Below are 26,553 nucleotides of genomic sequence, written 5' to 3' on the forward strand. Positions count from 1 at the left end.
GTACAAATAACACATTGCACACCTCACATTAAAATAAAAGATTACTGTACAAATTTCTTCCTTGATTTGTAACATGTCTATTTCATGGCATTTTCAGATCACTCCTAATTACAAGTGAAAAGTAGCATTTTCTGTCATTTTACAAAAGGATCCGCACTTGTTGTCACAGCTACGTACACTATTCATCCAAAGACTTTGACTCTCAACAGCACATATTATAGGCATGTTATATGTATATTGCTGGTCAGCCGGATTTAGTCGAAGTCTAGTGTAAAAGCAGTCAGTGACCAAAGAATACATTAAGGGCATACATATGGACATAAACTATTGTATGCAGTACTTGAAATGTCACTGGACAGACTATATTACTTTAAACGTCATGTTGTTGTTGTTGTGGTGGTCTTCAGTCCTGAGACTGGTTTGATGCAGCTCTCCATGCTACTCTATCCTGTGCAAGCTTCTTCATCTCCCAATACGTACTGCAGCCTACATCCTTCTGAATCTGTTTAGTGTATTCATCTCTTCGTCTCCCTCTACGATTTTTACCCTCCACGCTGCCCTCCAATGCTAAATTGGTGATCCCTTGATGCCTCAGTACATGTCCTACCAACCGATCCCTTCTTCTTGTCAAGTTGTGCCACAAACTCCTCTTCTCCCCAATCCTATTCAATACTTCCTCATTAGTTACGCGATGTACCCATCTAATCTTCAGCATTCTTCTGTAGCATCACATTTCAAAGGCTTCTATTCTCTTCTTGTCCAAACTATTTATCGTCCATGTTTCACTTCCATACATGGCTACACTCCATACAAATACTTTCAGAAACGACTTCCTGACATTTAAATCTGTACTCGATGTTAACAAATTTCTCTTCTTCAGAAACACTTTCCTTGCCATTGCCAGTCTACATTTTATATCCTCTCTACGTCGACCATCATCAGTTACTTTGCTCCCCAAATTGCAAAACTCATTTACTACTTTAAGTGTGTCATTTCCTAATCTAATCCTCTCAGCATCGCCCGACTTAATTCGACTACATTCCATTATTCTCATTTTGCTTTTGTTGATGTTCATCTTATATCCTCCCTTCAAGACACTGTCCATTCCGTTCAACTGCTCTTCCAAGTCCTTTGCTGTCTCTGACAGAAATACAATGTCATCGGCGAACCTTAAAGTTTTTATTTCTTCTCCAATGTCATATTAGCAAAAATAAATATGAGGCGCGTACAAAATTCCACACATAGTAGAAATAGAATACTCCATCTGTCAGGTATAATACTGCCTTATATCGTAAGTCATCAGTGTCTGGACGCCATTTCTAGACACACAGAAGCCGGACGTCACTCTATGTACAGACAGATAACCCACAGATTTTTTTTTATTTTAAGTGACAACCAATATACAATACATGAAAAGGTGGAAACCACATGTCACCTGCTTTATAAAATGTATGAACCAGTATTTGGAACATTAAGGACTTCATGTATGATAGTATCATAATGTAAAATGCATTTTAAAAAAACAATGGTATTGGTTAAATATAAAGAGAAATAATGGGGTAAATAACTGTAAAAAGGAGGAGAAAGGAACTGTTATGTAGCCATGTAAAGTAAGCATAACACCAAAATATAAAATGTGTAAAAATCAATATCATAATCTTGTAGGAGGAGCAGTTTGTTACAATATGTAATTAACATTCACTACATCATATGTTATTGCATATCAGGGGATTCCAAAACACTGTTCTCACAATCATATACATGTCTCTAATATTGAGCAAATACATGGTGACACATCCAATTCTTTGATGAGACATATGGTAACGTATAGCAAACTTAGGAAGAATTAGATATAAATTAATGTATATATGTCCAGTAATGGATGAGCTAAGGCAAACTATTTTATTAAGAATAAGCATGATGTCAATTAATACAAATGACAAATGCAGGGAGGGGCAGCAAACAACACTTGCAATATGAAGTGAAGGAACCATTGCTGTGTACACAATGAAATGGAGACATTACAAGTATACTGTTGTCTTGATATAACATACGTTTTAAGCTTATACATCTACAGGGCTATTACAGATGATTGAAGTGATTTCATAAATTCACTGTAGCTCCATTCATTGACATATGGTCACGACTCACTACAGATACGTAGAAAACCTCATAAAGTTTTGTTCGGCTGAAGCCGCACTTCAGGCATCTGCCGCCAGAGCGCTCGAGAGCGCAGTGAGACAAAATGGCGACAGGAGCCGAGAAAGCGTATGTCGTGCTTGAAATGCACTCACATCAGTCAGTCATAACAGTGCAACGACACTTCAGGACGAAGTTCAACAAAGATCCACCAACTGCTAACTCCATTTGGCGATGGTATGCGCAGTTTAAAGCTTCTGGATGCCTCTGTAAGGGGAAATCAATGGGTCGGCCTGCAGTGAGCGAAGAAACGGTTGAACGCGTGCGGGCAAGTTTCACACGTAGCCCGCGAAAGTCGACGAATAAAGCAAGCAGGGAGCTAAACGTACCACAGCCAACGGTTTGGAAAATCTTACGGAAAAGGCTAAAGCAGAAGCCTTACCGTTTACAATTGCTAAAAGCCCTGACACCCGATGACAAAGTCAAACGCTTTGAATTTTCGACGCGGTTGCAACAGCTCATGGAAGAGGATGCGTTCAGTGCGAAACTTGTTTTCAGTGATGAAGCAACATTTTTTTCTTAATGGTGAAGTGAACAGACATAATGTGCGAATCTGGGCGGTAGAGAATCCTCACGCATTCGTGCAGCAAATTCGCAATTCACCAAAAGGTAACGTGTTTTGTGCAATCTCACGGTTTAAAGTTTACGGCCCCTTTTTCTTCTGCGAAAAAAAATGTTGCAGGGCACGTGTATCTGGACATGCTGGAAAATTGGCTCATGTCACAACTGGAGACCGACAGCGCCGACTTCATCTTTCAACAGGATGGTGCTCCACTGCACTTCCATCATGATGTTCGGCATTTCTTAAACAGGAAATTGGAAAACCGATGGATCGGTCGTGGTGGAGATCATGATCAGCAATTCATGTCATGGCCTCCATGCTCTCCCGACTTAACCCCATGCGATTTCTTTCTGTGGGTTTATGTGAAAGATTCAGTGTTTAAACCTCCTCTACCAAGAAACGTGCCAGAACTGTGAGCTCGCATCAACGATGCTTTCGAACTCATTGATGGGGACATGCTGCGTCAAGTGTGGGAGGAACTTTATTATCGGCTTGATGTCTGCCGAATAACTAAAGGGGCACATATCGAACATTTGTGAATGCCTAAAAAAACTTTTTGAGTTTTTGTGTGTGTACAAAGCATTGTGAAAATATCTCAAATAATAAAGTTATTGTAGAGCTGTGAAATCGCTTCAATCATTTGTAATAACCCTGTACTTATAGAACCCTTCGGGAGCTGTTTAGTGTAAATCAAAATTGTCAGACAAGCTGTAAAAGTGAAAGCAATTATGCACAACAAAGAGACACAGCAACGAGTGGAGAAACAGCAGCATCGAAATAGAATGTACAGAGTCTAATATAACACATTTTTAAAATTCTGCAGGTAAAGGAAATTTATATCACTTTTACTAATAATCCAGAATGTGTTCTAAATGAACAAATGGAGTGAAAAAGCAGGAAATTCATTTAGATTTTTAAGAATGTGTTATATTAGGCTCTGTGTATTGTATTCTGATGGTGCTTTTTCATTTTAATGCAACCTCTGACCCTCTGCTGTTTGTTGTGCGTAATGCATTTAATTTTTACAGCTCTTGTGTTTGACAATTTGCATTTACATTAAATGGCACCCAAAGGGTTTTTATAGTTGTTGTATAAGCGTATAACATAGGTTACACCAAGACAACCGTCTACTTGTAATGTCTCTCTTCTATTGAGGTTCAAAGTAATGGCTTCTTCACTTAACATTGCAATTGTTGTTCACTGCCCCTCCCGACATTTGTATAGATTGACACAATGTTTATTCTTAATAAATAGTTTGTCTTAGCTCATCCATTACTTGATATACATACATAAAATTATACCTATTTGTTCCTTAGTTCTGCTATAGACTACCATATGTCACTCCTCAAAGAATGTGATGTGTTACCATGTGTTTGCAAAATATTAGAGACATGTATGTAATTGTGAGAACATTGTTTTGGAATCCCTAGATATCCAATAATGTTTGATATAGTGATTGTTCATTACAGATTGTCCCCCTGCGGGTCCAGGGGTTTGAGTAGGCCCGAGGTATTCCTGCCTGTCATAAGAGGCAACTAAAAGGAGTCTCACATATTTCGGCCTTTGTGTGATGGTCCCCTGTCGGGTTTGGCCTTCATCTTTCTAAATTTTCCTGAAGAGTGAGCCAATTGGGGAAGGGCACCTTACATGGTGCATAGTGTCCATCGTGCATTCGGATCTTTAGCCCACTTTCTTGTCGTCACATTGCAGTCCCGCTCATTCTCCATCTCTTGGGCGAGGACACCTTCTTGAGTGCGTTTCCCACCATGCACTATGCAGTGTCACTTTCTGTGCCGACAATGACCATGGACTTCTTAGCACCTAATATCAAGCACGGTAGCCAGTCCATTGTGCAGGGGCTGCCTTGTACCCTGTTTGTTGTCGCCCCCTGACAACACAGGGATTGCTGTGCTGATGCCTGCACCATTAATTCCCCACGTATGCCATGGAGTAGATGCCCACCTTCCTGGGACATCAAGACTCCTGGCAATGGCCATGCTGCCAGGTGGCCCTTGCTGAGGCTGGGTGGCGCCTGCCGTGAGGGCCCCTGGTCAGAGTGGGTGGCATCAGGGTGGATGACACTCCATGAAGCATAGTACATCATCTCTTGTTGGTGGTCTGCCACTAGCAGTCTCTAAGCGGGCAAAATCTAACTTCAATGCTAAGAAATATGACCCCAGATCGTTCCCCTCCCTGGCCACGCCGTGGGAGGAACGCCAGGCTGAGGATGGCTGTGAAGCTTATTTGCCCCGGTATCTCCTATGTATGAGAGTGTATGGGGAATCTTTCATGTCCATGAAGCCTCCGTTTTTAGTGGAACATTTGGAGGACAAGTTTGGGGAGTTGGAGGGCTTGTCCAAAATGTGCTCTGGATCACTCTTGATAAAAACAGCATCCTCTGCTCAGTTCTGGGCATTACTCGTTTGTGCCAAGTTGTGGGGTGTTCCTGTTATCGTCACGCCCCATAAGAGCTTAAATATGGTCCAAGGTATTATATTTCACATGGACCCTCTTATACAGTTTGACGGTGACCTGCTCACCAATTTAGAGCGGCGAGGTGTTCATTTTGTTCGGCACGTCTATAGGAGTCAGAATGATAATCAGGTTGCCGCCGTTGCCTTCATCTCGGCCTTCGAGGGTGACATATTGCCCAAGAAGGTCAAAGTGATGGTCTACCGCTTTGACGTTACGCCATATGTGGTGCTTTAAGTGCTGGAAGTTCGGCCATATGTCTTCCAGCTGTACTTTCAGCGTCACATGTGGAGATTGTGGACGTCCATCACATCCCAATACTCCATGCGTCCCGCCTTTCATCTGTGTCTAAAAACTGCGGAAAGCACCATTCGCCTTACTCGCCTGACTCTAGGATTCTCCAGAAAGAAAGGAAAATCATGGAGTACAAGACCCTGGACATACTGACTTACACTAAGTCTAACAGAAAATTTGGACGTCTGCATCCTGTGCATATGACATCGGCTTACGCCGCCACTACAACAGTTCTGGCACCATCAGCTCCGCCAACCCAGGTCACCTCTGAGCTGGAAGACTACACCTGCCCCCTTGATGGTGGGGGCATTTCCCTCCCTGTTGCTCTTGCACCACCTACTTCGGGAACAACACCCCCCGCCCCTCCCCTCCAACCATTGGGGATATCAGTCCCCACTTATGAGTTGGAGTAGTGTAACTCTTCATTGGCTCCTCTTGTTAGGAAGGTATCCCTTGGGTCACTCCCTTTCCAGGTTGCTGCTAGTGGGAAATATGATGCCCACCAGTGGCTGAAGAGCCCAAAAGCATCTGGTCATAGGGCTTCACACTTATCCTCAGTCCTGGAGACTGAATCAGTGAAGTCCTCCCAGCCAGGGAAACCCAATGAGCAGTGAGAGAAATCCAAAAAGAAGGTCCCCAAGACCAAGGGAATTGCCGCTGCACTCACACCACCACTACCTACAAGCTCTGTGTCTGCGGATAAGGTGGAGATTCTGCTGTTCGCTGAGGACTTAGATCTCGCCGGACCCTCAGGCACAATGGGGTCATTCCATGTCAAGTGACCTAAATTTAGACAAGCTACCTGCTCGACCATCTCCAATTTTGATGAAATTTTTACAGGTCATACATATAGACCTTAAATGAAGCACTGCCAAATTACAGCTTCATAAGTAGTCTCGTGGGGCCACTAGCCACCTTTTCATAAAGGCTCGTTTTTCGACATTGCGTGCCACGCGGGATTAGCCGAGCGGTCTAATGCGCTGCAGTCATGAACTGTGCGGCTGGTCCCGACGGAGGTTCGAGTCCTCCCTCGGCCATGGGTGTGTGTGTCTGTCCTTAGGATAATTTAGGTTAAGTAGTGTGTAAGCTTAGGGACTGATGGCCTTAGCATTTAAGTGCCATAAGATTTCGCACACATTAAATTTGACATTGCAACTGAAATGAATAAATGATCAACTATGTTTTACCATTTTTCAGGATCTAAGAGAGCTGTCGTGCTGAAACTTTGTGATTCTGTTCAACTTTTTGGGTACCATAGCTTAGTTGTAGTACAAAAGGTCAAACTGTGGTAAATTCATCATAGTGTGCTATCAAAGTGGCCCATAAATCTTGTCGTACCAAATAAACTTACATTTATATTACATTAAGAAATACATGTATCAGTCATACTCTTTATGGTTCCCAAGTCAAATATTTCAGTTCTTATTAATTAATTTGCTGAAATTTGTTACTAATAGCAATTACAGTTGATTCTAACAAGCTATAATGTCGGCCCATTCTTGTTGCTTGATGGGTCTGGAATGACAGAAATAATGTGTTGGTTTGGAATCCAACAAACATCCTGCCTAGCTGGCCGATAAAAGAATGTGCAGGTCCATTGGGGTGCATAAAACTGACTAAAACATCATTTTCTTCTTCTGAAACTTCAGATGCATTACCAATCCCCCATTTTCCATCATATATACAGGCAATGTATTGGCCCGGTTGTGAGGCTGTAATATTTCTGAATGAAACTGTTGCTTGACTTTGGTCAACATGTGCCACAAACAAATTTGTACCATTGGATACTCTTGTAATACAAACTTTCTTTCCATTTAATAGAACAAAATGATGATTCTCTCTTGTTTCTGATACTGTGAAGCCATTTTTGAACTTTGCTTCCTACTCGGTTTTTAATGTTTCAGTTTCTTCTTTAGAAACAAAAATGAATTGGATTCCTCTGATATTCTTTGTACAGTGTTTAAACAAATCAGTTGGTGTCAATATCTGGTCCTCAGCTGGTATTTGAAGGCTTGCTGTTGCTGCCAGGCGCTTTACAGTTGCTCCAATTCCATCACATGGAGATTCTCCATGGCTTGTAGCAAAAAAGTTCAAGTCAGCTGAGGATTCCAAAGTCATTTTGATGGTGGCAGAGATACAGAAAATTTTTGAAGTTTATGTACTGCTCTGCTGACCCATCACTGAAGTAGTAAATGTGTGTGATTTTTCCGAGGAGACACTTTAGATCTTCTGTTAATTTCACTATAAAAGGATGTACAGCGATTGCATCGTGTTTCAGTCTTTCGCTTATTATACAGTGGCTGATGCTGCTGATGTCCAAGTTATTTGTGAAGTGCACAACCAATGGGGTGTAAAGTTGCGTGGCTGTTATTCCAGTGAAAACCTGGAGCTGCATCCTGGACAATGAAGCAATAATTTTCAGCAAAGTCCATTAATATGATCAGTTCGGTTGTCTTACAGCTTTCTTTTATGCAGTTTAGATGCTTGCTCTGGTGCTTTGCAACATGATGATGAGTGGAAAGTTTGTCAATATTTGAATTAAATAAAATCCTCATTCTTAATCTGCTTGGTTTCTAATGTATCTCTATCAGTGTCCACCCACTGTTTGAACTCAGTGGTATCATCTGGATCACTGTCTTCAAAATTACTTTCTAAGAACTGTCCCAGTAGTTCTTTTCCCAGACAGATTTCACAGCGATGAAGCATGCAGTCTTTGGATTCCAAACCACACACTGTTGTAGCAATCAGACTCTTATAATCTTCTTTAATGGGAGTGCTTGAAAATATCGGTTCCACATTTTGGTGTATAGTGCAAACACAGACTAGTGGGTTCTTGCAGCACCCAAAGTGATGCACCATTTTGGCCTCAATTCGCAAAATTTGGAAAATCCAATTTCAGGCCCATGCTGAAGTTGATATGCAGCAAACATTTCTTTCAAATTATTTAGAAGAAGGTATTTTTGCATCGAAACTTTCTTTCCTTCTATTCTAACTGACACAGTCTTTTTTTATGTGGACAATTTCGGCTAAATTCTTCTTCATTCTGAAAAAATGTTACACCTCTTTGTTTTATGGCATCTGGAATCTTCTTGACACACTTGTTCTTTGGCAGAGCTAATACACCATTTTCTACCTGTAACTTCCTAGCTGCTTGTACCATCCTCCCCAAAACACCAAATTCTTGCATTGTCTCCTTTGTAGTCATACTAATGTCAGTATTTGCAATTTTTCAGGCTGCCTTGACAATTGCAACTTCTTTCAATTCTTTAATCAGCTGCTCATAATCTTCACAATCAGGACATGTCTTGGTTGTACTAGGTGTTTGAAGATCGTGTGGGGTGAATTCTCCAGCAGCAGCAATGTTATTTGTAATTGCCTCTTGAGCTTCACTTATTTTTCATTTTGCGTAACCTTTCACACTCGTTTTTTGATTCTGAAATTTTAGAGGGGAGACCCCAAAAGCAGTTAGCCTTCAATTGATTGATACTTCTGGATATGCTTCATCTTTTGACTGGTTTGAAGTTGACTGTGATTTTTCTGCTTTCTTTGCTAAAAATTTTCTGCAAGTTGGACAAATCTTCTGACCAGGTTTCACATTGCTCTTAGTCATGGCTTGCAATTGTTTTGCTGTTTCCACATTGACAATCCGTAAACCCTTTTTAACACGGTTGTTCTTTGCACTAGAAGGACTACAACAATATCTCTGTAGAAAGTCATATTTGTCCACAAGTATTGCTTTGTGATGAAAGCATATTTGTGCATTTTCAGTAGGACATATCTCACTTCTTTAGTTTATTAATTCCTGTTGCTCTACTGAAAATTCTTTGAGTGGAATGAAGTCTTGTTGATGTGTGTGTTTTCAGATGACCTGCAGAATTATCTGCAAGGCCACTGACACATGGTACTGAAACCTCGTTGATATCCATTACACTACAATCAAATTTATGCTTCCAATTGCCACTTGTTTCAATATTAGAAAAAGTAGAAGTGGTGTATATTTCCAACTGAAAAATATTAAACAATCATAGATAATGGGAACTTCCTTGATAATACAACAAAAAAATTAAATAACCAGATAAACATTTCTAAAGCCTCACCCCGTACTTTGAAATAATTTTTACTTACTGAAAAAAGATGTTTATCCAGTAATGACTACACACTCTGACCACACTTCACTACACAACAGTGTGCTTCAGACTGATTGTTTAAGCATGTTACCAAACTCCATTGTTGTCAATAACCATCGTTGACACTAAACTGGTCTTTCTCCAAAATAAAATAAAATTTTTCTGATCAGACGAGGAGAGCTAAGATATCTCAGTTATTACTTGAGCAATCTGGATGCCCCTTGAAGAGCTTTATGGCATGCTGACGGGTTGCAGATAACTAAAGTATCAGCTTCAGAAAGTTAATCTTTCAGTAGATACAAAGCAATAAAGTATAGCCAAAATTTGGTATGACAAGATCTATGAGCCACTTTGATAGCACACTATGATGAATTTACCGTAGTTTGACCTTTCGTACAACTACTAAGCTATTGTACCCAAAAAGTTGAACAGGGTCACAAAGTTTCAGCACGACAGACCTCTTAGATACTGAACAATGGTAAAAAATAGTTGATCATATATTCATTACAGTTGCAATGTCAAAAAACGAGCCTTTACGAAAAGGTGGCTAGTGGTCGCACCATACTACTTATGAAGCTGTAATTTGGCAGAGCTTCATCTTGTAAAAATTTCATCGAAATTGCAGATGGATGAGTGGGGATCCTTAGGCCACTTGACATGCTCAGGCAGAAAGTCGGTGGCTGCAGGTGACCCTGAGGCGTAAACTGCCTCATTGAGTGTTCAATGCCTTCCCAGTCTCACGATGATGTCCTCCTCCAGTGGAATTGCGGCGGTTTTTTCCATCGCCCGGCTGAGCTACGGCAACTGTTAAGCTTTACACCTGCTTTCTGCATTGCCCTCCAGGAAACTTGGTTCCTGGCTATGCGGACCCCTGCCCTCCGTGGCTATAAGAGGTACTACAGGAACCGTAGCGACTATAATCGAGTGTGAGGCGGAGTTTGCATTGATGTCCTAAACTCGGTCTGTAGTGAACATGTGCCCTTCCGAACCCCTCTTGAAGCTGTGGCTGTCAGAATAAGGATGACGCAGGAAATAACTTTCTGCAATGTATATCTTCCTCCAGATGGTGCAGTACTCCTGATTGTATTAGCTGCACTCATTGATCAACTCCCTAAACCTTTCCTACTTCTGGGAGATTTTAATGCCCATATAACCCCTTGTGGGGGTGGTACCATGCTTACTGGTCGAGGCACAGATGTCGAAATTTTACTGTCGCAATTCGACCTCTGCCTCTTAAATACCGGGGCCGCCACACATTTCAGTGTGGCTCATGGTAGCTACTCAGCCATTGATTTATCGACTTGCAGCCCAGGACTTCTCCCATCTATCCCCTGGGAGCACATGACGACCTGTGTGGTAGTGACCACTTCCCCCATCTTCCTGTCACTCCCCCAGCATCAGGCACATGGACACCTGCCCAGATGGGCTTTGAACAAGGCGGACTGGGGAACTTTCACCTCTGCTATCACCGCTGAATCTCCCCCACACAGTAACATTGATGTGATGGTTGCGCAGGTGACTAGCACAATTGATTCTGTGGCAGAAAACACAATCCCTCGCTTTTCATCTACATCTACATACATACTCCACAATCCACCATACGGTGCATGGTGGAGGGTACCTCGTACCACAGCTAGCATCTTCTCTCCCTGTTCCATTCCCAAACAGAATGAGGGAAAAATGAGTGCCTATATGCCTCTGTACGAGTCCTAATCTCTCTTATCTTTGTGGTCTTTCCGCGAAATGTAAGTTAGCGGCAGTAAAATTGTACTGCAGTCAGCCTCAAATGCTGGTTCTCTAAATTTCCTCAGAAGCGATTCATGAAAAGAATGCCTCCTTTCCTTCAGAGACTCCCACCCAAGTTCCTGAAGCACTTCTGTAACACTTGCGTGATGATCAAACCTACCAGTAACAAATCTGGCAACCTGTCTCTGAATTGCTTCTACATCCTCCCTCACTCCGACGTGGTAGGGATCCCAAACATTCGAGCAGTACTCAAGAATAGGTCGTATTAGTGTTTTATAAGCGGGCGCCTTTACAGATGAACCACATCTTCCCAAATTCTACCAATGAACTGAATATGACTATCTGCCTTCCCCACAGCTGCCATTACATGCTTGTCCCACTTCATATCGCTCTGCAATGTTACGCCCAAATATTTAATCGATGTGACTACTACTACACTACTAATGGAGTATTCAAACATTACGGGTTTCTTTTTCCTATTCATCTGCATTAATTTCCATTTATCTATATTTAGAGTTAGCTGCCATTCTTTACACCAATCACAAATCCTGTCCAAGTCAACTTGTATTCTCCTACAGTCACTCAACGATGACACCTTCCCGTACGCCACAGCATCATCAGCAAACAGCCACACATTGCTATCCACCCTACCCAAAAGATCATTTATGTAGATATAAAGCAACAGCGGACCTACCACACTTCCCTGGGGCACTCCAGATTATACCCTCACCTCCGATGAACACTCACCATCGAGGACAACATGCCCAAGGCATAAGGCAGTCCCTTGGTGGTTGCTGGAAGACGCTGAAGCAATTAAGGAGCTTCAGCGAGCTCTTCAGCAGCATAAGTGGCTCCCTTCCCTGGAGCACCTCATAGCCTTTAAATGGCTCAGTGCCCGTGTTTGCTACCTTATCACAAACAATGGAAGGAGTGTTGGGAGAGATATGTCTCCACCGTTGGATGCCACACGTCACCTTCCAAAGTCTGGGCAAAGATCAAACATCTTTTCAGGTACCAGGCCCCAACAGCTGTCCCCGGTGTTAACATAAATGGCAAGTTATGTACCGACACAAACGTGATTGCTGAGCACTTTGCTCGAGCCTCTGCGTCAGAGAATTACGTCCCAGCCTTTTGCACACTCAAACAGTGGCTGGAAGGGAACGTCCTGTCATTCACTATACGCTGCAGTGAATCCTATAACACCCCATTTACAAAGTAGGAGCTATTCAGTGCCCTTGCACATTGCCCTGACACAGCTCTTGGGCCTGATCGCGTTCACAGCCAGATGATTAAACATCTCTCATCTGACTACAAGCGATAGCTTCTTGCCATCTTCAGCCGGCTCTGGTGCGATGGCATCTTTCCATCGCAGTGGCGGGAGAGCATCATCATTCCGGTGCTCAAACCCAGTAAAAACCCACTTGATGTGGATAGCTGTCATTCCATCAGACTCACTGACGTTCTTTGCAAGCTGCTGGAACATATGGTATGTCGGTGGTTGGGTTGGGTCCTGGAGTCACGTGGCTTGCTGGCTCCATGTCAGGGTGGCTTCTGCCAGGGTCGCTCTACCTCTGATAATCTTGTGTCCATTGAGTCAGCCATCCGAACAGCATTTTCCGGGTGGAAACACCTGATTGCCGTCTTTTTTGACTTCGATAAAGCATACGAGACGAATTGGCGACATAATATCCTTGCCACATTGTATGAGTGGTGTCTCCGGGGACCACTAACGATTTATGTCCAAAACTTCCTGTCGCTCCATACTTTCTGTGTCAAAGTTGGTAACTCCCATAGTTCCATCCATATCCAGGAGAACGGAGTCCTGCAGAGCTGTGTATTGAGTGTGTCTCTAGTATTAGTGGCCATTAACGGTCTAGCAGCATCTGTCGGTCCCTCCGTCTCACCTTCTCTGTAAGCAGACGACTTCTGCATTTCATACTGCTGCTCCAGTACTGTTGTTGCTTTGCGGCGTCTCCAGGGAGCCATCTACAAGGCGCAATCATGGGCTCTAGCCCACGGCTTCCAGTTTTTGGTCCCAAAGTCATGTGTTATGCACTACTGTTAGCATCGTACCATTCATCCAGAACCATAACTTTACCATAATGCCGATCCACTCACTGTAGTGGAGACATCAATTCCCAGGACTGGTTTTCGACACTCGATTGACTTGGCTCCCTCATCTTCGTCAGCTTAAGCAGAAGTGCTGGGAGTACCTCAGTGCCCTCCATTGCCTGAGCAACACCAATTGGGGTGCAGTTCGCTCTACGCTGCTGCAGCTCTACAGAGCCCTTGTCCAATCCCGAATTGACTATGGAAGTGTGGTTTATGGTTTGGCAGCGCCTTCGGCATTGCATTTACTCAATCCTGTGCACCACTGTGGGATTCGATTAGCGACATAAGCTTTTAGGACGAGTCTGGTGACCAGCGTGCTGTTGGAGGCCGGTGTCCCTCCAGTGCAGACCAGACGTGTGCAACTGCTCGCCAGTTCCGCAGCACACATTCATAGTTCCCCTGAGCATCCTAATTACCTAATTACCGTCTCCTATTCCCGCCCGTGGCAGTCCACCTACCGCATCAGCGGCCCAAATCGGGGCTAACGATTGCAGTTTGTGTGCAGTCCCTTCTCTCCGAACTGGAGTCCTTCCCTTTAATACTTGTACATGCGGTCCATTCATGTACGCCTCCATGGTGTACGCCTCGGTTGCATCTTCGTGTGGACCTTTTTAATGGCCCTAAGGACTCCGTTAACCCCGCCGCTCTCCGCTGTCACTTCCTCTCAATTCTTGACGTGTTCCGGGGCTCTGAAGTGATTTACACCAACGGCTCAATGGCTGATGGTCACGTAGGCTTCACATATGTTCATGGAGGACATAATGAGCAGCACTCCTTGCCAGTTGGATGCAGTGTTTTCACTGCAGAGCTGGCGGCCATAGTTCATGCTCTTGAGTACATTCGCTCATGCCCTGGCAAGTCATTTCTCCTGTTTACTGACTCATTGAGCAGTGTACAAGCTATCGACCAGTGCTACCCTCACACCCTCTGGTAGTGTCCATTCAGGAGTCCATCTATGCCCTGGAACAGTCTAGCTGTCCTGTGGTGTTTGTGTGGACCCCAGGCCACATCGGAAACCCTGGCAACAAATTTGCCAACAGGCTGGCCAAACAGGTGATGCGAAAACCACTTCTGGAGAAAGGCATCTCCAAAGCTGTCTTGCATTCTGTCTTACACAACAGAGTTTTCCGGCTTTGGGAGACGGAATAGCATAACAGTGTGCACAACAAACTGCATGTCATTAAGGAGACTATGAATGTGAGGAAGTCTTCCATGCAGGCCTGTAGCAGGGAATCAGTTGTCTTCTATCGGCTCCGCATTGGCCATATGAGGCTAATGCATGGTTACCTACTCCGTCGCGAGGGCCGACCTCAGTTTCGCTGTGGCTCCCAATTAACAGTCGTCCACCTCTTGCTGGACTGCCCACTTTTAGCCGCTCTGCGGAAGACTTTTAACTTTCCCAGCACCCTGCCTTCGGTGTTGGGTGACAATGCCTCCACAGCAGCTTTAGTTTTGTGTGTTATCCATGAGAGTGGGTTTTATACTTCTGTGTAGGTTTTAGCGCATGTCCTTTGTCCCTCTGTGTCCTCCACCCTAGTGCTTTTGCATGTCCTTTGTCCCTCTGTGTCCTCCACCCTAGTGCTTTTAGATTGGAGGTTTTAATGTGTTGCAGAGTGGCTGGTTTTCCCTTTTATTCTCGTGGTTGGCCAGCCTCTGTAATCTGCTTTCATGTTTTACTCTTTTCTGTTTCTAGTGTGTTTCTGTTGTTTTCTTATCCTCTTTTGTTCCTTTTAGTGTTTGATGCCTTCCCTTCGTTCTTGTGGCTTTTCCTTTGTTCCAGTTTTGTGTTATATGTTTCGTCCATTTTATTCTCACACTTGTGGCATTGTTTTGTTAGGATCAAGGGACTGATGACCTCATAGTTTGGTCACTTCTCCCGCCTTTAAACCAACCAAGCAACCAACCAACCAACTTGATGACCTGTGTGGTAGTGTCCACTGCCTCATCTTCCTGTCAGTGTCCCAGTGTCAGATCCAGATGGGCTTTAATCAAAGCAGACTGGGAAACTTTCACCTCTGCTGCCACCGTAGCATCTCCCACACGCGGTAACATCGATGTGATGGTTGAGCAGGTGACTACAACAATTATTTCTGTTTCAGGAAACTCGATCCTTCGCTCGTTAGGTTGCCCCGGCGAAAGCCAGTCACTTGTTGGTCACTGGAAGTCGCTGAAGCAATTTAGGAGTGTTGGCGAATCTCTACAGTGGCATAAGCGGCACCCTTCTCTGGAGCACCTCATTGCCTTTAAGTTGCTCTGTGCCCATGTTCACCAACTTATTAAACGATGGCAGCAGGAGTGTTGGGAGAGATACGTCTCTACCATTGGGTGCCATATGTCACCTTCCCAAGTCTGGGCAATGATCAAACATGTTTTCCGGTACCAGACCCCTACAAGTGTTCCTGGTGTTAACATAAATGGCGTGTTATCTACTGACGCAAATGCTATTGCTGAGCACTTTGCTGAGCCCTATGCTCGAGCCTCAGCCTCAGAGAATTATCCTCAGCCTTCCGCACTCTCAAACGGCAGCTATAAGGGAAAGTCCTCTCTTTGACTACGCGTATAACGCCCCATTTACAGAGTGGGAGCTCCTCAGTGCCCTTGCACATTGCACCGACACAGCTCCTGGGCCAGATTGGATCGACAGTTAGATGATTAAACATCTCTCATCTGACTTCAAGCAACATCTCCTTGTCATCGTCAATTGGATGTGGTGCGATGTCGTCTTTCCATCACAACGGCAGGAGAGCACCATCATTTTGCTGCTCAAACCTGGTAGAAACCTGCTTGATGTGCATAGCTATCGGCCCATCAGCCTCACCCACGTTCTTTGTAAGCTGCTGGAACGTGTGGTGTGTCGGCGATTGGGTCGGGCCCCGGAGTCACGTGACCTACTGGCTCCATGTCAGTACAGCTTGTGCCAGGGTTGCTCTACCACTGATAATTTTGTGTCCCTTGAATTTACCATCTGAACAGCCTTTCCCAGACGCCAACACCGGTTGCCATCTTTTTTGATTTATGAAATGGGTGTGACACCACCTGGCAACGTCATATCCTTGCCACATTATGTGAGTGGGGTCTCTGGGGCCCTCTCCCGATTTTTATCCAATACTTCCTGTCGCTCCGTACTTTTCGTGTCAAAGTTGGTGCCTCCCGTAGTTCCATCCATATCCAGGAGAATGGGGTCATGTAGGGGTCTCTATTGAGTGTCTCCCTATTTTTAGTGGCCATTAATGGTCTAGCAGCAGCTGTTGGGCCGTCTGTCTCACCTTCTCTGTGTGCAGACAGACTTCTGCATTTCGTACTGCTCCACCAATACTGGTGTTGCTGAGCGGCGCCTACAGGGAGCCATCCACAAGGCGCATGCATGGGCTCTAGCCTACGGTTTCCAGTTTTCAGTCCCAAAGTCATGTGTTATGCACTACTGTCAGCATCCTACCATTCATCCAGAACCAGAACTTTACCATAATGACGATCCACTCACTGTAGAGGAGACATATTGATTCTTAGGACTGGTTTTTGATGCTCTATTGATTCGGCCTCCGCACCTTCGTCAGCTTCAGCAGAAGTGCTTGGAGCACATCAATGCCCTCCGTTTCCTGAGCAACCACCAAATGGGGTGCAGATCGCTCTACGTTGCTGCAGTTCTACAGAGCCCTTGTTCAATCCTGCCTTGACTATGGGAGTCTGGTTTATGGTTCGGCAGTGACCTCATTGTTGCATTTACCTGATTTACCTGACCCAGTGCACCACTGTGGCGTTTGCCTAGTGACAGGACCTTTTAGGACGAGTTCTACAGCCGGAGTGGCCGTGCGCTTCTAGGCGCTACAGTCTGGAGCCGCGTGACCGCTACGGTCACAGGTTCGAATCCTGCCTTGGGCATGGATGTGTGTGATGTCTTTAGGTTAGTTAGGTTTAAGTAGTTCTACATTCTCGGGGACTGATGACCACAGCAGTTAAGTCCCATAGTGCTCAGAGCCATTTGAACCGTTTTAGGACGAGTTCGGTGACCGGCGTGCTTGTGGAGGTCAGTCCTTCCATTGCTGGTTAGACGTGCACAACTGCTGGCCAGTTACATTGCACACGTTCGTAATTCTCCTGCGCATCTGAATCACCGTCTCCTTTTCCCATCTGTGGTGGTCCATCTCCCGCGTCGGCGGCCCAGGTCAGGGCTTCCAATTGCAGTTTGTGTCTGATCCCTTCTTTCCTAACTGGAGTCGTTGACTTTACCGCCTATATTAGAGGTCCATTCACGTACACCTCCATGGTATACACTTCGGGCGCCAGGACATTTCACATGGCTCTAAGGACTCTTCCTCTCGATTCTTGACCTGTACCCAGGCCATGAAGTGGTTTACACCGACGGCTCGATGGCTGATACGTTAGCTTCTTGTATGTCCATGGAGTCATATTGAATAGCATTCCTTGCCCGATGGCTGCTGTTTTTTCACTGCCGATCTGGTGGCTATATCTCGTGCTCTTGAAAACACAGCCGTTCATGCACTGTGTAGTGACTCCTTGAGCAGCCTACATGCTATCGGCTTCTCTGCAACTGATCTGTGTTCGGTACTACGCCACAAGGTTTTGCAGCTTTGGGAGATGAAGTGGCATAACCTCAGCACGCACAGCAAACTGTGACACACGGCTACTTCCTGCGCAATGGTGACCCACCTCACTGTCGGTGCGGCGCCCGGCTGACAGTGGGCCATATCTTGGTGAGCTGTCCTTCTTTGGCTGCCCTGCGATGGACTCTTCAGTTACCGGACTCGTTGCTATTAATTTTAGCTGACAATGCCTCATCGCCTAATTTAGTTTTACGGTTTATGTGTGGTGGTGGGTTTTATCATTCTGTATAAGTTTTGGTGCATGTTCTTTGTCCCTTTGTGTTCTCCACTCTAATGCTTTTAGGGTGGATGTTTTAGTGTGTCGCAGAGTGGCTGGCTTTTCCTTTTTATTCTCATGGTCGGCAAGCCACAGTCATCTGCTGTGTTGTTTTTACCCCTTCTACCTGTTTCTTGCTTCTCTCTGTGGTTTTCTTTTTCTAGTTTGTCCATGGTAGTGTTGGTTGTCCTTCTGTCGTTCTTCTGGTTCTTCCTTTCTCCTGTTATTGTGCTTTACATCTCCTTTCTTTTCTTCTTTCCCTCGTGTAATTATTTTACCGGGAACAAGGGACTGATGACCTCGCAGTCTGGTTCCTTCCACTCCCTCTTTTAATCCGACCAACCAACTAATCAATACATATTGTGACAGGCTGCTCCTCCTATAAAAGTATGATATTGATTTTTACACATTTTATATTTTTGTGTTATGGTTACTTTATGTGGCTACATAACGGTTCCTTTCTCCTCTTTTTATAGTTATTCACCACATTATTTCTCTTTATATTGAATTGATCCCATTGTTTTTTAAAATTTATTTTATATTGAGATACTATCATACATGATGTCCTTTATGTTCCAAATACTGGTTCATACATTTTATAATGCAGGTGACATGGGGTTTCCACCTTTCCATATATTGTATATTGGTTGTTACTTAAAATAAAATAAAAAAAGCACTTGTGGGATATCAGTCTGTAGTTAGTCAGGTCTGGCATGTGTAGCTTTCAGGCACAGATGATTTAAGATATAAGGCACTTGTTATTCCTGACATGCCAGCAATTGATAGAGTATTCTATTTCTATGATTTGTGGAATTTTGTACGTACCTCGTATATTTTTGGTAATATGATGATTAAAATAATGTAGTTTGTCCAGTGATATGCCATGTACTGTAAACAGGCCATTCGTATGCCTTTAATGTATTCTGTGGTCACTGACTGTTTTTGTACATGATATCATGATATCAACGAAGTCGGGCACACCAGTAAAATGTGTAACATGCCTATGACGTGTGTTATTGAGTCTTAAAAAACTTTGGATGAATATGTATCTGTGACAACAAATTACCAGCTGCTGTCAGTTACCATGTGGTTGTACATAGAGCAAAGAATATGATCTTTAAAGGCGTCACTGTAGTGTGGATCCTTTTGTAAAATGACGTAATGTGGCTACTTTTTACTTGTAATTAAGAGTGATTTGAAAATGACATGAAATACAGATGTTAGAAATGTAAGTAAGAAATTTGTGAAGCAATGTTGTATATTAATGTGAGGTGTGCAAAGTGTTATTTATACATGGTGATGTATGCAGACAGCGTAGTACTTTGCCATGTTGTTCATACAGGTGCTTGACAGTCATCACTTACCAGGAAAGTACTTGGGCTCGAACAAACACAAATACACCAAATTCGTGTTAGAAATAATGTAATAGGTCTCTTATTGCACTAGTGATACTCCCGCATCTGCAGAACTCTTCAGTCGTCCGTTAGAGGCCTCTGCGTATGCCATGCTGAATTGCTGAATTGCACACTGACCTGCCAGTACGCCAGTCGGGACCAGTAGGGACGGTGCAGTGTGCCTCTGAAGTTGCGTTTTGTGACATTATTTGTGTATTGAAGCGTCAGATGGCTCGGCAATTGGTAATCAATCCTGCTAATGTATTGTGATTGGTTGAGATAAAGTTATGAAGAACCCTTCTTCGTGAAGATGGTATTGGTGTAGAAGACGAATCATTTGCATGTTTTCTGGTATCTATTGTAGTGCAGAAATATGAGCATAAGTTAGATGCTGTTGTAACACTAACACATAATGGTGATGATAATGACGAACAACTCGTTGCAAACGGTAGCGCTACGGCAAGTGCGGGAAGAGGCGATGGAAGCAGTGACAGTGAATACCAACCGTCTCCCAAGAAGAAAGTTACAGTTGTAAGTATCATCACGGCATTTGATGACAACACAATGGAGAACATGTACGATGATTATTACGTAAGAGGTTTTGACACATACGACAAGCTTCTGAAAAGATACCCTAAACTGAAGTCCAAAAGCAAGATTAAAAACATACTGGATTATTACGTGGCAAAGAAAAGAGAACGAAATACATTTTTCAAAGGAAATTGTACACTGCTGTTCAAGACCATCAAGGAGTGTGTAATGGCAAAATTCGATGAAGCACGAGAATTCAGTTCCGCCGTTCATTATTGGCATTTGCAACATTGGGCATTGGACATAGCCAGAAATCTCGGGTGTACAAACTTTACAGCTTCACTAAGATTTATTACTAATGTGAAAAAGGAGTTTAGGATAACATCACGCCATATCACTATGCTCCAAGCACGAAAAGATCAGGATGACGAAGAAGAGCTGATTGAAAGAGCTCAAACGTTTGTTGCTGACGTCAATGAGCATATCACGAGAGAAAACATCGATATTAGTTCTGTATGGAACTGTGATCAGTCAGTTCAACTATGAACTTTCTTGTGAAAGAACACTATCCATGAAAGGGGAGAGAAACACTGTCGTGATGTTGCAATCAGTTAACTGTGCAACACACAGTTACACGATCGATGTTGCTATATCAATGGACGGACTATTGGCAGACAAACTCTATATTTGCTTCCAAGAATCCAGTGGAAAGTTTGGACCCCGCGTGTCAAGGGAAATAGAAACACGGTGCCCTCCAAATGTCGTCGTCGATGCAAGTGTGAGTGGGAAGATGACGAAACAACATCTGAAGACGTTCTTTCTGTCAGTTTTGAATCCACATTTGTCGAGAAAGTCTTTAGTACTTTGTGACTCCTGGTCTGGACATAAGGATGAACGAGTACTACTGGAAGCATCTGGCGGAAAACATTTAGATTTGAAAATCATTCCGCCTAAAACTACAAAAATGCACAACCTCTGGATGTGTATTTCTTCAGGCAGTATAAAATATATGCCAAGAGAATAACAGACTTAATTAAACTATGTTACAGTAATATGCAGCCGAAATTGCATGACAGGATTCTTTATCATGAATATGCATTCTGTCATTTACAATCAGTTATCTGCGAGAGTATACAGACCAATGCTTCGTTACGCTTGGCAGAACACTGGGTACGGTGTTCCTGAACACGTGAACAACTTCAAAAGTGTCGTTGATGTGGCGTTCAATACTGATATTATAGAATGTACAAATACGCCATGCAATCAACTTGCATTTCTTCACTGTGCGTTTTGCAGTCATTCGTATTACTCGGAGCATTTTATTGACATTCCGCATTTACATTTATAGTTAAGATTGCTGCATTGCGTATGGCATCTACAATTACATCTACAGTGATATCTAGAGCATGACTGCAGAGTTTAGCAGAAAAACGACACTCACCAGCACATTCAGAGGTACATAATGGTCCTGTAAACAACATTCATACAGATCTGTTTGTTCGAGCCCAAGTACTTTACTGGTTAGTCAAAATTAGCTAATTACATGTTTAAATAAACATTGCATTACAGCCTACTATGGACCATGTTTATATTTATTACAACTGCTTTGATTGAATAAGACAAAGTGTAAATCCATCTGCCCAGTCAATTTCAGTTCAGTACTAAAGATTGAAACAAACCTGAGATAGTGTGCCACTGTTAAAATGTGCTTGAAACCCAAAACCTAGTTGAATCAGTTGGTACAAGAGATAATGTTACAAAAGCTGAAGATGGATCAGCTTTGCAAGTTGTGAATAGTAAGTTTTCATTGAACTTATTATCAGAAATATTCCAGCACAATAAAAAGACATTTTCATGAAACGTAAACTTGTGATTTTTCAATACTATTCCTTTAAAATGTGAATCATTTTTAAGAAAGTTTCAGACTGCCCATCCATTTGCTCCTGATTGCATTTCAGATTTGCTAAGTCTGTATAACGTGTAGGAAATGCTTAGCTGAAGTACCAATCACAGTGTCTACACTTTTTTCCTTGAAACTGAAAGTAAACCCAACTTGTTTCCCTTAAAAAAATTAGCTTCAATATTGGTTTCCAAACCAGAAAGTTTGTTAAAGAAATCAAAGTACATCATTCTCATATCCAGAAGTTTGGATTGCAATGCGAAGCATACTACTCAAAGTAACTGAAAAGTCACTAGAAAAATGCCATTTAAATTACGAAACTGTTAAAGATGTATCATCATTTGAGCCTAATATAATATTAAACCAACCACAGCAAGGAAAACAGATTGAACATATTACTAGAATTATTTTTCTCTGGTAATAGATTGGGGTAATGCAGGAGTAGGTTACCTAATGAATAAAAAAATAGGAGTGCAGGTAAGCTACTACAAACAGCATAGTGAACGCATTATTGTGGCCAAGATAGACACAAAGCCCATGCCTACTACAGTAGCACAAGTTTATATGCCAACTAGCTCTGCAGATGATGAAGAAATTGATGAAATATACGATGAGATAAAAGAAATTATTCAAGTCGTGAAGGGAGGCAAAAATTTAATAGTCATGGGTGACTGGAATTCGGTAGTAGGAAACGGGAGAGAAGGAAACTTAGTAGGTGAATATGGATTGGGGGAGAGAAATGAAAGAGGAAGCCGCCTGGTAGAATTTTGCACAGAGCATAACTTAATCATAGCTAACACTTGGTTCAAGAATCATAAAAGAAGGTTGTATACATGGAAGAAGCCTGGAGATACTGACAGGTTTCAGATAGATTATATAATGGTAAGGCAGAGATTTATGAAGCAGGTTTTAAATTGTTAAACATTTCCAGGGGCAGATGTGGACTCTGACCACAATCTATTGGTTATGAACTATAGATTAAAACTGAAGGAAATGCAAAAAGGTGGGAATTTAAGGAGATTGGACCTGGATAAACTGGCGGAACCAGAGGTTGTAGAGAGTTTCAGGGAGAGCATAAAGGAACAATTTACAGGAATGGGGGAAAGAAATACAGTAGAAGAAGAATGGTAGCTTTGAGGGATGAAGTAGTGAAGGCAGCAGACGATCAAGTAGGTAAAAAGACGAGGGCTACTAGAAATCCTTGGGTAAGAGAAGAAATATTGAATTTAATTGATGAAAGGAGAAAATATGAAAATGCAGTAAATGGAGCAGGCAAAAAGGAATACAAACATCTCAAAAATGGGATCGACAGGAAGTGCAAACTGGCCTAGCAGGGACGGCTAGAGGACAAAGTAAGGATTTAGAGGCTTATCTCACAAGGGGTAAGATAGATACTGCTTACAGGAAATTTAAAGACACTCTTTGGAGAAGAGAGAGCCACTTTATGAATATCAAGATCTCAGATGGAAACCCAGTTCTAAGCAAAGAAGGGAAAGCAGAAAGGTGGAAGGGGTATATAGAGGGTCTATACAAGGGCGATGTACTTGAGGACAATATTATGGAAATGGAAGACGATGTAGATGAAGATGAAATGGGAGATATGATACTGTGTGAAGAGTTTGATAGAGCACTGAAAGACCTGAGTCGAAACAAGGCCCCAGGAGTAGACATAATTCCATTAAAACTACTGACTGCGTTGGGAGAGCCAGTCCTGACTAAACTCTACCATCTGGTGAGCAAGATATGAGACAGGCGAAATACCCTCAGACTACAAGAAGAATATAATAATTCCAATCCCAAAGAAAGCAGATGTTGACAGATGCGTAAATTACTGAACTATCAGTTTAATAAGTCACGGCTGCAAAATATAATTGCGAATTCTTTACAGACAGATGGAAAAACTAGTTGAAGCCGACCTTGGGGAAGATAAGTTTGGATTCCGTAGAAATATTGGAACACGTGAGGCAATACTGACGTTAAGTCTTACCTTAGAAGCTAGATTAAGGAAAGGCAAACCTACGTTTCTAGCATTTGTAGACTTAGAGAAAGCTTTTGACAATGTTGACTGGAATACTCTCTTTCAAATTATGAAGGTGGCAGGGGTAAAATACAGGGAGTGAAAGGCTATTTACAATTTGTACAGAAACCAGATGGCAGTAACAAGAGTTGAGGGGCATGAAAGGGAAGCAAGTGGTTGGGAAGGGAGTGAGACAGGGTTGTACCCAATCTCTGATGTTATTCAATTGAGCAAGCAGTGAAGGAAACAAAAGAAAAATTCGGAGTAGGTATTGAAATCCATGGAGAAGAAATAAAAACTTTGAGGTTCGCCGATGACATTGTAATTCTGTCAGAGACAGCAAGGGACTTGGATCAGCAGTTGAACGGAGTGGACAGTGTCTTGAAAGGAGGAAGCAAAACGTAGATAATGGAATGTAGTTGAATGAAGTCTAGTGATGCTGAGGGAATTAGATTAGGAAATGAGACACTTAAAGTATAAAGGAATTTTGCTATTTGGGGAGAAAAATAACTGATGATGGTCGAAGCAGAGAGGATATAAAATGTTGACTGGCAATGGCAAGGAAAGCGTTTCTGAAGAAGAGAAATTTGTTAACATCGAGTGTAGATTTAAGTGTCAGGAAGTCGTTTCTGAAAGTACTTGTATGGAGTTTAGCCACGTATGGAAGTGAAACATGGACGATCAATAGTTTGGACAAGAAGAGAATAGAAGCTTTCGAAATGTGGTGCTACAGAAGAACGTTGAAGATTAGATGGGTAGATCACATAACTAATGAGGAGGTATTGAATAGGATTGGGGAGAAGAGAAGTTTGTGGCACAACTTGACTAGAAGAAGGGATCGGTTGGTGGGACATGTACTGAGGCATCAAGGGATCACCAATTTAGTACTGAAGGGCAGCGTGGAGGGTAAAAATTGTAGAGGGAGAGCAAGAGATGAATACACTAAGCGTATTCAGAATAATGTAGGTTGCAGTAGGTACTGGGAGATGAAGAAGCTTGCACAGGATAGAGTAGCATGGAGAGTTGCATCAAACCAGTCTCAGGACTGAAGACAACAACAACAACAACAACAACAGATGTGACATTGTTACTGAAAAAGCTGAAGCCTAGTAGAGTAGCATTTGCCGTGAAACACATACCACTTCAGTCTATATCTTGATCAACATAATGAAAATGATTGCTGGTCGAGCATAGAAAGGGCGATATTGTCTGTTTACATGTATAATATTCTTCTCGGGTGTGCAGCCGGATCATAATGTCATCTTGACACAATATTTCAGCGATCCATCTGGCTGCCATCTTCAGGTGAGAGTGCTGGTACATGATCTCGCCAGAACTTCCGTCGAGATTGTGTACCAGCACTCTCACCTGAAGATGGTGGCCAGATGGTCCGCTGAAAAAGCCTTCGTTGTTTACATTTGTTGCGCACACAATATGGTTGCGGCAATGTCAGCGGAGGATTTCCATTGGGGTGGTACATTCCCAGCACCGCCTGTTAAAAGGATGGTAGTAGTCTCATCACATTTCTGTGCTCTTTCTTGACTAGTTTAGGGAGGGAATGCGGTTTATGATAACTTGCTAATGGGAACAATGAGCTGTGTATCATGTTATGAATTAATCAGGATGTTTTTATTATTTATTCTGACTGTTTGACAAAATCAAATTTAACTGAGGCATAGCGTTTTGTGCTTCACTTTTTAGGAGACATTGGCGACTTGCCACAAAATTGTAATAAGAAAATGCCACTTATATTGGAAGTTTGAGTATGTGTTTAGCTCAAAAGCAACACAATGTCTAGAATATGAAGACAATTGAACTGTTTAAAAAATCTCGTCTTCCTCAATTTTCTGACACCCAGATCAGAATATCAATACTATGCACTTTCCTTGTGACAGATTTTTAATAACCTCTTACTTTAGTTATCATGTTGTCCTGATGATTTGTAACATGCAGTATTATTCTGAATTCTCTTTATGCCCTTTTATTGTCATTCTGAACCACAAAAACAAAATTTACTGAATATATCCCTTTTTCACATTTATTTTAAATTCTTTGTGGACTACATCTGTTCTATTTGGATTTCATGTAGCAATAAAATAACAAAATTTGTTTAGAGAGATTTCTATAGTATGGGATTGTCTGTTACAGTGCGGAAATAGAAACACGTTATGAAATAGCAGAAGGTGATGTGTATATTGAACCATTGGGGGAAAACACATCTGAACAAGGGTAAGTATAATTAATTCTGATCACAGGAAATCATGATTTATAACTTTAATTAGATTGTGATAAATTACTAGAGATATATAAAAGAGGAAATA

General features: G+C 42.6%; 1 protein-coding gene across 1 annotated transcript in view; it reads left to right on the top strand.

Annotated features, from left to right (window-relative positions):
- LOC126481515 (52 kDa repressor of the inhibitor of the protein kinase-like) overlaps positions 1-26,553 on the top strand; it is a 152,290-nt gene that overhangs the window by 17,315 nt on the left and 108,422 nt on the right. The window contains exon 4 of the mRNA XM_050105313.1: positions 26,381-26,461. Within this exon, the coding sequence (XP_049961270.1) occupies positions 26,381-26,461 (81 nt within the window). The remainder of the gene's footprint in view (positions 1-26,380; positions 26,462-26,553) is intronic.

This window comes from Schistocerca serialis, chromosome 5 (genome assembly GCF_023864345.2).
Source record: "Schistocerca serialis cubense isolate TAMUIC-IGC-003099 chromosome 5, iqSchSeri2.2, whole genome shotgun sequence".
NCBI lineage: Eukaryota > Metazoa > Arthropoda > Insecta > Orthoptera > Acrididae > Schistocerca > Schistocerca serialis.